Here is a 13,892-nt window from a genome sequence, read left to right as displayed (position 1 = left end):
TAATGAAATTAGCAAGAATAACACCAATTTACAAAGGAGGAGAAAAAAACTTAGCTTCTAACTACAGACCCATTGCAAACTTAACCATTCTAAGTAAAATATTTGAAAAAGTGCTACACAATCGATTATACCAACACCTTGAAAACCTTAATTTTATTGCAAAAGACCAACATGGATTTCAAAAAAGAAAGGGTACCTCCACAGCAATGACATCAGTTTGCAACTTTATACAAACCAAAATTGATAAAGGAAATACAGTGACTGCACTCATACTTGACTTCAAGAAGGCATTTGATACAGTCCACATAGATACCCTTCTAGATAAACTACAACATACAGGAGTTAAGGGACAAGCTCTCAAAATATTTAAAAAACTATCTACAAGGAAGAAAACAGTTTACGAAAATTGAAGAATACAAAAGTGAAATAACAACAATGCAATTTGGAGTACCTCAGGGATCAATATTAGGACCATTGTTTTATATAATATACATTAACGACATAATACACAGTGACATAATGGGAAAAAAAAACAATCTATGCGGACGACTTAGGAATTTTATATGAAAACAAAAATGACATTGAAACCACTAAAACCATCAACAATGACGTGCAAAAACTATTAGAATGGACAAACAAAAACTTCTTAACACTAAATGCCAAGAAATGCAATATAATACATTTCGGAACACAAAAGAAGAACCATAACATGAACATAAAAATAAACAACGAAACTCTTAAAGAACTAGAACATGTGACTTACCTAGGACTCACAATGGACAGACAATTAAAATGGACAAAACACATAGACGGACTCACTAAAGTAATGGCATCACTACATAGCCTCTTCTACAAAATTAAAGATTTTATATCAAGAAAGGAAAAAATTATGATGTACGAAGCCTATGTCAAAAGTAAATTGAGTTACATGATCGCCTTCTGGGGAACTGGTAACAAGACAGACATAACAAGAATACAAAGACAACAAAATAAAATTCTTAAACTAACATACAACCTACCCTACCTGACCTCTACGACTGAACTGTACAAAAAAACACACCAGTTTGACATAAACTACTTGACTAAAATTGAGACCTTAAAAATTGTGCACAAAATAACACTGGGAAACATACAAGACGACGACATAATATTAGTCAAAAATGCTGACATACATAAATATAACACCAGACAACAAAAACACTATCATATTGAAAAAGCAAAGACAAACACAGGACAGTCAAAAATACTACATAATGGACTTAAACACTACAACGACCTACCTTACTACTTGAAAACTTTTAATGGAGACAAATTTAAAATCAATCTGAAAAAGCACATGATGACTGAACTAACTAGACTAGACGAGACATAAAATGACTGGACAATATTAAATTTCTAATGTAACCCTAACGGGTTTTTTAAAATTGTAAATAAATAAAAAAAAAAAATAAAAAAAAATGTATATAAGTCTCTGGATAAGCCCAACCTCCAGCCTATCTTTCTTAAAAATCGATGTTGAACTGATTCAATATTTTTGATGTGAACATCATAATATGGAGACCAGATAACAGAGGAATACTCTAGGTGTGGGCGAACTAGGGAACAGAAGAGAGTTTTAAGGGTATTGATATTTTTGAAGTCAGCTGTGCTTCTGTTAATAAACCCAAGAAGTTTTAAGGATTTATTGATAATATGTTCAATATGAATTGTAAAATAAAGTTTAGTGTCAAGTATAATACCCAAATCTCGCATACTAGACACAAATGATAATATTTCATCGTTCAGTGAGTAGTCGTATATGATTGGATTTTCCAGACGAAAAAATCTCATAACCTTGCACTTACTTAAGTTGAGATGTAGATTATTGGATGAGCACCAGGTGCTAAAAGACAAGAAGTCAGATTGTAATAGTGAACAATCGGAAGGGCTGTCAATCTGTTTGAGAATTTGAGTGTCATCAGCAATGTATATATATATATTTATACATGTATATATAAACATACATGTATATATATATATATATATATATATATATATATATATATATATATATATATATATACATACATATACATGTATGTTTAATTCATCATTTTTAAATGTGTTTTTGAAGCCGACGCAGTACTACTCACTTTGACGGGTTTTCTGTACAGCGGAAAATTTTAAAATGAAAAATATATTTTTAATTTTATATTTGTACCTTAATTAATTAAAATAACAAAAAATACAAATCCAGTAACATTTTTACGCAAATAATAAGCTAAAAAATAAATTATTTTAATGCTTACAGCCATAGAACCGAGAATAGTCCACAAGGAGCGTAGAATCATATTTGAATACATCGGACTGTGTCCAATAATCCCCCTACTATGCCCCACTTTCGCCGCGCGCATTTGTGATGTCGCCGCGTATTGTTGCACTATTGGAAAAATTATAACTATAACACAAATGTTAGGAAAAAAAATGCAATCAGTTAATTTCTCTAAAATGTTTTTGTGCACGCGGAAATATTGATTGACACAATAGAGTAGATAAGTAAAAGGTCATTTAATAAGAGTTATTGAATTAATGAACTTTAAACTTTTAATTTACAAATTTTATTTTACATAAAACGGATTTTTTTATATCATGTTAAATAATATTTGATATTTTAAAGATAATGTCGGTCAAATGTCCACCACAGATTTGTTTAATACGAGGTCCAATTTTCATTAGTTCTCTCATTAGATGAGCAAAGTAGGGTAAAAAAAAATACTACCCTGGCAACACTAATGAAATGTCTATTTTGTTTCTTTGACAATCTGACAGATGGAAAAAAATTCAATTTTTAAGTAATGCATTTGCTACTTACACATTCATTTGCCAATTACACATGAAATGTGATTGCATCCTGTTTCTTTAAGATCCTAGCAGTATTTCTACACTTGAAAAGGACATAACGCGGCATAGTTGAATTCAATTTAGGAGTTGCATACTGAGCGACGTCTACAAAGAAACTAATGGGTTAAAGCGTAAAACTACTCATTTATAAGTAGTTTAGTCGCCTTCTGTTTGATGTGCGTATGCGGTTTCTGGACTATACTTAATTCTATGCTTACAGCATCTGATTCTTAGATAGACAAGTTTCAATATTTGGCTTCTATGTAGTCAGGTTTAACCTTAAATCTCGGCGATTGATTTTTAATCTGTTTCACTTTTTGTAAGGAAATTGGCAACCGCATCAAAACCCCTTTCTACAAGGCATCATGATGGAACAGCTATTAAAAACGTTCTTGCTATAGTCCATAATTCAATATATGTTAGTAGGTACTTCATAGTACAAATGTTCTTAATATTAATAAGTCTATTATCATAAGTTATTGTCTTACGTAATTTTATAAATTAACATGTCTCAAAAAAATATGTGTATCATTAATTAAGTCCTGCTCCTTCTTAATAATAAAACAGTGGTTTTATTTTACAATGGAAATATATTTTCATTAAATCTATAATGAATACAAAAACAGTACTTATCGGCGTCTATTCGCTACGAAGTGCCATCATCAACACTTGAGAGATATGTTCGGAAAATACGGGAAAATCCAGAAGTTCTTGTTTATAAAAAGTCAAGACAGTTCCGCACCGATTTTATGGATAAGGATATGCAAAAACAACTCTTCGGAATGACTATGAACGAATTTCGTCAACTGGTATACCAGCTAGCCGATAATAATAATTACAGACATACTTTCAACAGAACTTTGGGAATGGCGGGAGAAGACTGAATTAAAGGCTTTTTGAAGCGTGACCCTGATTTAGGTCTGAGTAAACCAGAAGCAACATCTGAAGCACGCGTTACGGGTTTCAACCAAGTAGCATTGAACTTTTTAAATCTGCTTAGTGAGATTCTGGAAAAATACAGAATAAATGCTACTGGCAATCCTTACCACCTTAACTTATAAGAACAATTTAGAAGAATGTATTAAAAGGGCAAAAATATCCCGAATGCAAAAGAAGAAAGAAGAAGATAAAAACTAATATTAAAAAGTACATATTTTGAGTTTGTCCAAAATTTTGTAGACAAGGACTGGATTCAACTCCCTGGGGAGCTGTGAACATTAACATATTACAACAGAGATGAAGAACATTTGAGAGAAGGTAATATAGAAGTCTAGGCATCTACAGGGCTTATGACCTGTCAATGGCTATATTATCAAAATATTGTTGATAAATTATCTGGTCCATGAAGAAGTATAGAAATTGAAAAAAATAACATTTTCAGGCGTTGCCTAGTATGTAGGTGAAATAATTCAATTAGATGAATCTAACCTGCATAAATAAAGGTTTCAGCTCTTTAACTTCACAAACATCAACAGATGAAAGAATTGAAGGAATATAGATGTTCAAATATAGGCAGAATGGTGAATGTTGCACAGTGTGTAAAGTGGCTACTTAAACCAGCCATTGACAGGTCATAAGCCCTGTAGATGCCTAGACTTCTATATTACCTTCTCTTAAATGTTCTTCATCACTGTTGTAATACGTTAGAATAAAAACTAAGTAAAAAAAATATTAAATAATCGTCTCCGGATCTGACGAAAGTTCAGTTAGTGATGAATTGGGCGCACATGTCGTGTGCGGATTTATTCTCGATTCTCGTTTGTGAACTATGCCAATAATTACTATATTATTAGCCCAGATCACCGATGAAAAATGCACAATGTCGTTATTTTGTTTATTTTTTCATATATGTGGATATTGTGGAATAAAACATGCAAAAAATATTAATATATTGTGTTGTATAATTGTGACGAGTACCCTTTTGTGTCCAGGGTTCGTTTCTCATTGTGCCCCGGGGGATGGGGCAGAATGGGAAATTTTCCCTTTTTTTTAGACACTATTTTTTTTATGGTAATTCTGTATTTAGGTAAGTTAAACATTTATTTTTTCGTAGATAAATAAGTAAATAAATATACAAATTTACGAATAATGATTGTAATTTGTTATTTTTAATGACCACTGAGGGGGTTAAATCCAGTCTTTTGTCTACAAACATTTGGACGAACTCAAATATTGTTCTAAAACCAATTGGTCCAAGAAGAATTTTAAAAATTGGAAAATTGTTTTCAGGCGTTGCCTAGTATGTGAAATAATTCAGTCAGATGAATCTTTTCGCAACAATAAAGGTTTCAGCTCTTCAACTTCACTAAAACCAACATATCGAGGAATTTAAGAAATATGAATGTTCAAAGATAGGCAAAATGGTGAATGTTACTCAGTGTGTAAAGTGGCCACTTAAACCAGCCAATGACAGGTCATAAGCCCTGTAATGCCTAGACTTCCATATTCCCTTATTAAAGGTAAAGGTTAAGAATAATGATGTTATTCATTTCAAACTCTTACAAATTGCAATCGAAGCTTAGCTACCCCGTTCTGCCCCGGGTCCTACCTACATTTATATATTTAATGTTAAATAATTAAAAACTTTTTACCAACCAAACCATTTACCACATAAGCGTACGGAAGTAACAAGCCACCCCGATCTATGCTTCTAATAAGCTTTCTAGTGATCTAACTCTTTATCTAAAACTATATTTTTAGAAACAGTATGGGCTGAATTATGCATTTATTGTACTGCAAAGTAGCCACTTCAAACAACTGGTCATACCTTTGAACTATAAAATATCTTTAGGCTGGCAACATAATGCGCAGGATGGCCGCCAGCCGCCACGCCGCCATTTCGTGTACCGAGTGCTAATAGTGGCAGGTGACAGTTCACAAGGGGTAATCGCCGTATAAAATAAGCTTGAAATCTCCAGTTAAGTTTATATCGCTACGATGCGCGACGGAATGATCCACCATTGGTTTGTCCTTATGTAAACTGTGAACCCTACTCTCTACATTTGGAGTTATTCTGGTTTTGACATTTGAAGCAGACCTTGAAGCACTGTTAGTGTTTTTTCGATTTGAGGCTGTTGAGTTTACATGATTTTCTGGGTGAGTATACTTATATTTTTAATAAAGAAGTGAAAATTACAAAAAGTATAGCAAATGTGCGTAGATATGAATGATACATTCCTCATCTTTAATATGTATAGTATAATTTACTGTTATTTAAGTTAATATTGTACTAGCCTTATCTCCCCACTAAAAAAGCAGCTAATATTTTTAATTATAGATTGTTTTATGTATGTAACTTTTAGTGTAAGTATATTTTGTTTGTTTTATTATACTTTAAAATTAAAAATAAACAAATTTTTGTCAGCCTGTTTTTTGGTTGGCTGGAACATAACGAATAATAAGTCCGTCAAAGTACTTTAAAATTAAAATTCTTTGTACTAGTAAAATAAATATAGACGGGAAAAATAATTCCCATACATTTCTAAATTACTATTTGATTTTTATGCTTACGTGTATAGTCTCCGGGTTAAATTATAAGTTAAGAAATAAAACAAAATAATGAATGTGTAAGTGTGTGATGTTATTTTATAGCAGTATTTTATTCCGCAATAAGAAACAATATAATTATTAAACATTGAACTTCTATTTAATAAAACGCATTATGACGCCGAAATATGCGTTTGAAATTAGCTTTTTTATTATTATTTCGAATCTTCAAGTAGAGCACACATAAATATATTTTTATGTTTGATCGACCAATAATAATGTACGTATATTTCAACAGGATTTTGAGTTTGTCCAAATTTTTGTAGACAAGGACTGGATTCAACTCCCTGGGGAGCTGTTTATATTTTTATTTATTTATTTATTTACACTTTTACATTGTATTCTTTTTTATACAGAATAATGTTCCCTCACTGGGGTGTCCCGTGCCGAGGGAAATATTTTACAAAATGTGAAACATGCCTAAGATTAGCTATTTAACAAGGTTAACATAATAATAACAATAAAAAAAACGTAATCAATCTAATTAACCTAATTATCATTAACACAATACACAGTAAAAAACTAAAATAATCATAAGAAACATAACCAATTTACATAGACCAATAGAACAAATTTCGTAAACAGTACACACATTTTACCTATTTGGCTTGATCCACTCATCGATCCGTGCGCAACCCACCTCCACTATTCATTTCTTAATAGCAATTTTATATTGTGAGAACTTACTAATTGTCCTTATGAATAATGGAAGTAGGCCAATCCAACACAATAATACAACAAATATGGGCAGAATGGTGAATGTTACACGGTGTGTAAGGTGGCCACTTAAACCAGCTATTGACAGGTCATAAGCCCTGTAGATGCCTAATATTCTGTATCACCTTCTATGAAATGTTCTTCATATCTGTTGTTACGTATATTTAATTTAAAAGTTGTTAAACACATTTTTTTTCTTCATCAATGTTTTTTTTACTGCCTTAGGAATAATTGAATTTTGATTCCGCCTTTTCTATATGGGAGTCTATGCAGAAAAACAGAGTCGCAAAACTCATAGAGCAAGGGATATATATTGTACAATGAGTTACCTGAAGAAATCAAAACAAATGGAAAACCTCGAATTATTTCAAATTACGCTGCACAATAAGTTTTTCTGGGTTATTATGCCGTGTGTCGTTCGTACTCTCTACCGACGTTTCGGATCGCGTTACAGCGTCCATCATCAGGGTTGATGTTATTTGTGTATGAATATGTGTTACGTTAGGTACTTAGAATTTTTACCGTGTCGTAGTCGTTTTTGTGTGATGTTATGTATTTAGGACTTGTACCGTGTCGTAGTCGTTTAGATTAATGTGTACCATTATGTATTTAGGATCTATACCGTATCACAAATCTGTGTTTAATTTATGTACATAAACAGAGATGATGGGATGCGATTAAAAACATCCTGGTACCCAGTCATAAAGAAATCGCATAAAGATTGCAATGTAACACAGATTTGTGATACGGTATAGATCCTAAATACATAATGGTACACATTAATCTAAACGACTACGACACGGTACAAGTCCCAAATACATAACATCACACAAAAACGACTACGACACGGTAAAAATTCTAAGTACCTAACGTAACACATATTCATACACAAATAACATCAACCCTGATGATGGACGCTGTAACGCGATCCGAAACGTCGGTAGAGAGTACGAACGACACACGGCATAATAACCCAGAAAAACTTATTGTGCATCTTAACGGCCGTGAAAATCTAAGAAGTTTAATTATTTCAAATTAATTTTAAAAACCATGTTCTAAACGCATGCGCATTTACACTTTGATTCATAGCTGGCAAAAATATTAACACGTGAAATCAGGCATGACGATTAAATATTATCCGTAACAGTTTATTAGGTTGAACCAAATTGTTTTAGTTTTTTCGGTTGTTTAAACCGTTTTATACATCATTTGACGTTCAGTCATCAGTGCGGCCATTTTATGAAGTAAAATGTCATCGTATTTAAAAAATATAAACCCCAAATTATCCACTTCCTAGGTGGTGAATTAGATTCAGAATACGACTCCTGTATATAGAAGGATATGTGCTCTCTGAAATTAGTAGTGCTTTAAAATGAACTCAATTGGTCTGCAACAAAATGTTTAAATAGTGTCGTATTTAATAAGAGCACTACTTTTTATATCTATTACATTTCTTAATCTTCCCATAAATGTTTTTTGTTGTGCATTAAGAATGCGTTTTAAAGTTTAAATATTTGTTTAAGTACACTCTGAGATACTTTATTTTATGCTCAGAATTTATAGCTTGTTTATCATTATTTATATTGGATCCTCTGTGTTTATTCTTCCTACCAATATCCATATATTTGGTTTCTGCGGTATTTAATTTTAATTTAATCACCTTTAATCGTTTGGAAGTATTTCCTTAATCATAATTATTTCCTGACATGTAAATAGTTGGATTTTACAACATTTGAGATATTCACCAATGTCATTTATAGACACGATAAACAATGTAGGCCCTCGCACTGAGCCTTGGGGTACTCCTATTATTTATAAAATAAAATTATGACTTTCGTTATTTAAAATCTGTTGTTTATGTACCTTTAAAACCAATTTAAGGCATTCCCTCTTATCCTAATTTTCATTTGATTAGTTTTTTCCAGAAATTCAGCAAGTTTATTTTTTACAATAAATTCCACCAGTTGTTCATATTTTGGAAGCATATTGATATTTCGGAATTCCTCAGCCTTTTTAGTATTGTTGATTTTTAGTATTGGCAAAACTATGGAGGTCTTTCCATTTCTAAGAAACTGTTTTTATAGATTACACTATCTCTTTTGAATGTAAAGAATTTAACTGCCATTAAAATTTTAATTTAACACCGTAACATACCATATTTTTTTACAGAAGTTTGGCCCTCGGGTTGAAGATTCAACTTGTATCCGTCTTCGAGAACGCGAATATGGAATGCGCTTCAGTAACTATAAAAAGTGAGCCAGAGACTGGTGATAAAGAAGGAGATATTCTCCATACCGGGAACGAGATGCTACGTTCCTGTAAAAGCGAGGATCCAGGTGTTGCTACTATAAAGTCTGAACTGGGAACTAGCGATTGGGGAGGAAATATTCTCCATACTGTGGGAGGGTCGCTGTGTCCTTACAGAAGCGAGAAGCTGGATATTGTTACTGTTAAGGCTGAACCTGGGACTGGCGATGTACAAGGAGATACTCTCCATATTAGGGAAGGGCCGCTTTGTCTCTACAGAAACGAAGGGCCAGATTTCGTTGCCGTGAAGACTGAACCGGGGACCAGTTCTAAACAAGAGTATAAAATAGATAATGATATACTGATCTGTGCAGAAATTGACACTGATTATCCTAATATAAAACAGGAATGTTTAGGACTCTCTACTAAAGGTAATAAATACTACTTTCCACATTAATATACAGGAATTCGTTGCATTGGTTGGTTTATTTAATGTTCATATAAACATCACTGAATCGCCATGCTATTGAATAGAAGATTAAACCTCCTATAACGCTTTGCAATAATTTGTAGTGTAGTGCCTAATTTCATATAAAATAAGTCCTTAGTTGCTGTCTCAAGATCTTCAACAGAAAAAGCTGCTTGAAAAATCGTATTCGCCATAAGTCTGTTAGAATATATTGTTTTTCTTTTTAGGTCTTAGGAAGAATAGAATACAACCTAAATATCCCGAAGACAATGATTCACGCCCGTCGCGTATTTCACACAACTCGCCAAATACTGCAGATAATCCAATTTCTTCGTCACAATGTGTAAAAGTGGGTAAATTGAGACCAATTTCATGTTCAATCTGTAAATATTCATGTTTTCTAGAATGTCAATTGAAAAAACACATGTTTACACATACTGGCGAGAAACCCTTTTCATGTTCAGAGTGTAAATATTCTTCTTTTCGTAAAAGTCATTTGAAAACCCACATTCTCATTCATATTGGTAAGAAACCCTTTTCGTGTGCAGACTGTAAATTTTCGAGTAATAATAAAAATGATTTAAATAGGCACATTCTCATTCACACTGGTGAGAAACCATTTTCATGTTCGGATTGTAAATATTCGTGTTATCGTAAAAATGATTTGAAAAAACACATTCTCACTCATACCGGCGAGAAACCTTTTTCATGTTCAGAGTGTAACTTTTCATGTATTCAAAAAAGTAGTTTAAATCGACACATTTTAACTCATACTGGCGAGAAACCCTATTCATGTTCAGAGTGTAAAAATTCATTTACTCAAAAAATTAATTTAATAAAACATTTTCTCACTCACACCGGTGAGAAACCGTTTTCATGTTCAGAGTGTAAATACACTTGTATTAAAAAAAGTAATTTGAAACGACACATTCTCACTCACACTAGTGAGAACCCGTTTCCATGTTCAGAGTGTAAATATTTGTGTTATCGTCAAAGTGATTTGAAAAGACACATTCTCTCTCATACTGGCGAGAAACCTTTTTCATGTTCAGAGTGTAAATTTTCGTGTATTCAAAAAAGTAATTTAAATCGACACATTTTAACTCATACTGTCGAGAAACCCTTTTCATGTCTAGAGTGTAAATATTCGTGTTATCGTAAAAGTGATTTGAAAAGACACATTCTCACTCATACTGGCGAGAAACCTTTTTCGTGTTCAGAGTGTAAATTTTCATGCATTCAAAAAAGTAGTTTGAATCAACACATTTTAACTCATACTGGTGAGAAACCCTTTTTATGTTCAGAATGTAAATGTTCATTTACTCAAAAAAGTCATTTGGTGAAACATATTCTTACTCACACTGGTGAGAAACCATTTTCATGTTCAGAGTGTAAATATACTTGTAATCTAAAAGATAATTTGAAACGACACATTCTCACTCATAGTGGCAAGAAAACCTGTTAACGTTCAAAGTGTAAATATTCAAGTATAAAAAAGTCATTTGAAACATCACCTTTTTAGTAATTCTGAGCTCAATCACAAATAACTTTCGACGTGCTTAAAAACATGCAAAGCATTTGAGCGACCACAATGAACAATAATGAACATGCTTTAATTATCGCAGTCATAAGTCAACGCTCGTGTCGGTTTGTTTTTTGTTTTCCTCACAAACAAATACAGTTTACTGGCGAAAAATCGGCGTTTAGTATAAAAGAATAAGACAATATATTTCATTTGCAAAATAGTAAAGTAAAGTAGTAAATTAGATTAATTAAAGTAGTAAAGTAGTAAATTTTTTTATCAAAATTTCTCAATAACATATTTTTTCAAATTAATTTTAAATATTTCGATCTTTTCTATCTCCTTTATTTCTTCAGGTAACTCATTGTACAGCTTCAATCCCTTGTACAATGATTATTGAGATTCTGTTTTTCCCCTCATTGGTAATCTTATCTTTATTTACCCCCTGTTTCATATGTATGACATCTTTGGTTAAATTTTATTATTGTTTTTATTTTATTCATCCCCTTAATTATTTTATGCATAAAAATTGCCACATTACAATATAATTTGTTGCTTTACTGTGAGCGAGCCAATTTCTTTGTGCATTCTTTCCACATTGTGCTTTATTTATTTAGTTTTTTATTGCTTAGTTCTTGGCATGAACACTTGACAAACTTACTACTATGCTCTATTTTTTTATAAATTTATTGATATCATTCTAACTTTGCTAGAACTCCACTCGTCCATGCGCTTTGTAGCTGCACGATGATTGGTTATCTAGCTTTCATATACCAACTTAAAAATACCTAAATTTTATAAATGGGGTCTAGAATTCCAATCGTCTATGCGCTTAGTAGCTGCAAGACGTGTTGTAATCTTACTCCTTTTTATTATTCATATTTTTTTTATTTTTTTTTAGTATCATTAATACACTAAATTTATTTGTCAATTTTTAAAATGTGTAAATGGGAGCTAAATTTCTAACTGTCTATGCGCTCTGTAGCTGCAAGACGTCCTGTAATCTAGCTCCTATCTGTTATATTTTTTTATTGATCTTAATTGAAAACGAGGAACTAGAATCCCAACCGTCCATGCGCTCTGTAGCTGCAAGACGTACTGGGATATTTATTAATTGTACAGCGCCCTTGAGGTGATTTTCACAAAAATGGCGCTAAATAAATTATCTAACTATATAACTATATATATTAGAATATATATTTCTTTTGAGTATAATCCTTATCGCCTTATTTTGAAGAATTTGTATATTTTGAATTTCTCCTTCGTTACATAAAAAAAATAATGGAAGAACAGTAATTTATGTGTGGACATATTGTTTTATGTATAAGAATACTAATTTTTATATCTAATTGTAAGGAAATTGGTAACCGCTTTAAAACCTCTTTCTACGGGGCATAAAGATGGAACAGCTATCAAAAATGTTCATGCTAAAGTTCAAAGAATCAAACTCAATGTTGCTAATGAAATAAACAAAATTATTAAAGGAATAGTTCCGAGATATTTTCAAAATAAACTAAAAAATTATTTCATAGAAACTATGCAACAAGAGGATCTGAAAATATAAGACTGGAAAAGACATCAAAAGCTATGTCCCAGAACTGCCTTATGTACAAGGGAATACAACTATTTGGGGAAATGCCAGAAAGCATAAAAAATGAAATAATTGTAAATATATTTAAAATTCAATGTAAAAAGTATATATGTGAAAAATATTAGGTAGTATATAGTGTAAATAGTGAATATAATTAATGAAAATGTACATATGAAACAGTGAATATTATAAATTAGGATATTAAGTGTATAATAGTGATAAATAATGTTAGAATAAGTATAGATGTAAATATTGTGTTGTAAATATATATTAGGCTATGTTAATCATAGAACTAAATAAAATATATAATTTTAAAAAAAGTCCACAATGCAATATATTATGTTGCAGGTTATTGTAAGTAGGTACTTCATAGTACCAACGTTCTTAATATGAATAAGTCCATTTGCATTAGCCATTGTCTTACGTCATTTTATGAATAAAGATGTCTCAAAAAAATATGTGTGTAATTTATTAAGTCCCGCTTCTTCTTATAGTAATAAAACAGTGGTTTTATTTTACAATGTAAGTATTTTTTCAGTAAATCTACAGTAAATACAAAAACAGTATTTTACTCTGCCTATTTTAATCCCTCGAAGATAAAATCCAGTTCATATTTGTTTACTAAAATTGCAACATTTCCAAAATTATAATAATTAAATAAAAACATTTTTATACAAATATACCCCATGGAGGATATGAGAAATAGGTCGATGACTGATAAAACTCTTGGGACCACATACGTTTCTTGGTATTTATGACATATCCTTAAGATAATTATCTTGATTGTCATCGATTAGTAACTAAAATAAAAATAATAAATGCATACTGCAAATAAATCATGTTTTCGTAATGTCAGCATATGTTAATTTGGTTTTTCCTTTCTTTTTATTTTCTATTCTATTCATGGTCATGTCATACCA

At 31.5% G+C, this 13,892-nt stretch overlaps 1 protein-coding gene across 1 annotated transcript; it reads left to right on the top strand.

The window, feature by feature from the left end:
- The first annotated feature begins 5,680 nt into the window (after positions 1-5,680).
- Positions 5,681-11,573, top strand: LOC148275963 (uncharacterized). Its single transcript, XM_088234976.1, has 3 exons — positions 5,681-5,976; positions 9,313-9,821; positions 10,087-11,573. Exons 2-3 carry the CDS (start codon positions 9,368-9,370, stop codon positions 11,322-11,324), a joined length of 1,692 nt encoding a protein of 563 aa, XP_088091102.1. The 5' UTR covers positions 5,681-5,976; positions 9,313-9,367; the 3' UTR covers positions 11,325-11,573.
- The last annotated feature ends 2,319 nt before the right edge of the window (positions 11,574-13,892 follow it).

Source organism: Micrasema longulum, unplaced genomic scaffold (genome assembly GCF_059751315.1).
Source record: "Micrasema longulum isolate JH-2025_06_02 unplaced genomic scaffold, ASM5975131v1 h1tg001311l, whole genome shotgun sequence".
Taxonomy (NCBI): Eukaryota; Metazoa; Arthropoda; class Insecta; order Trichoptera; family Brachycentridae; genus Micrasema; species Micrasema longulum.
The sequence above is the reverse complement of the archived record's forward strand: the minus strand, read 5'-3'. Positions and strand labels throughout refer to the sequence as shown.

Excerpts from the sequence above, each read along its gene's own strand:
- LOC148275963 (XM_088234976.1), top strand. The coding sequence starts at position 9,368 with ATGGAATGCGCTTCAGTAACTATAAAAAGTGAGCCAGAGACTGGTGAT. Across the intron at positions 9,822-10,086 it reads TTTAGGACTCTCTACTAAAG|GTCTTAGGAAGAATAGAATA; the intron begins GTAATAAATACT and ends TTTTCTTTTTAG.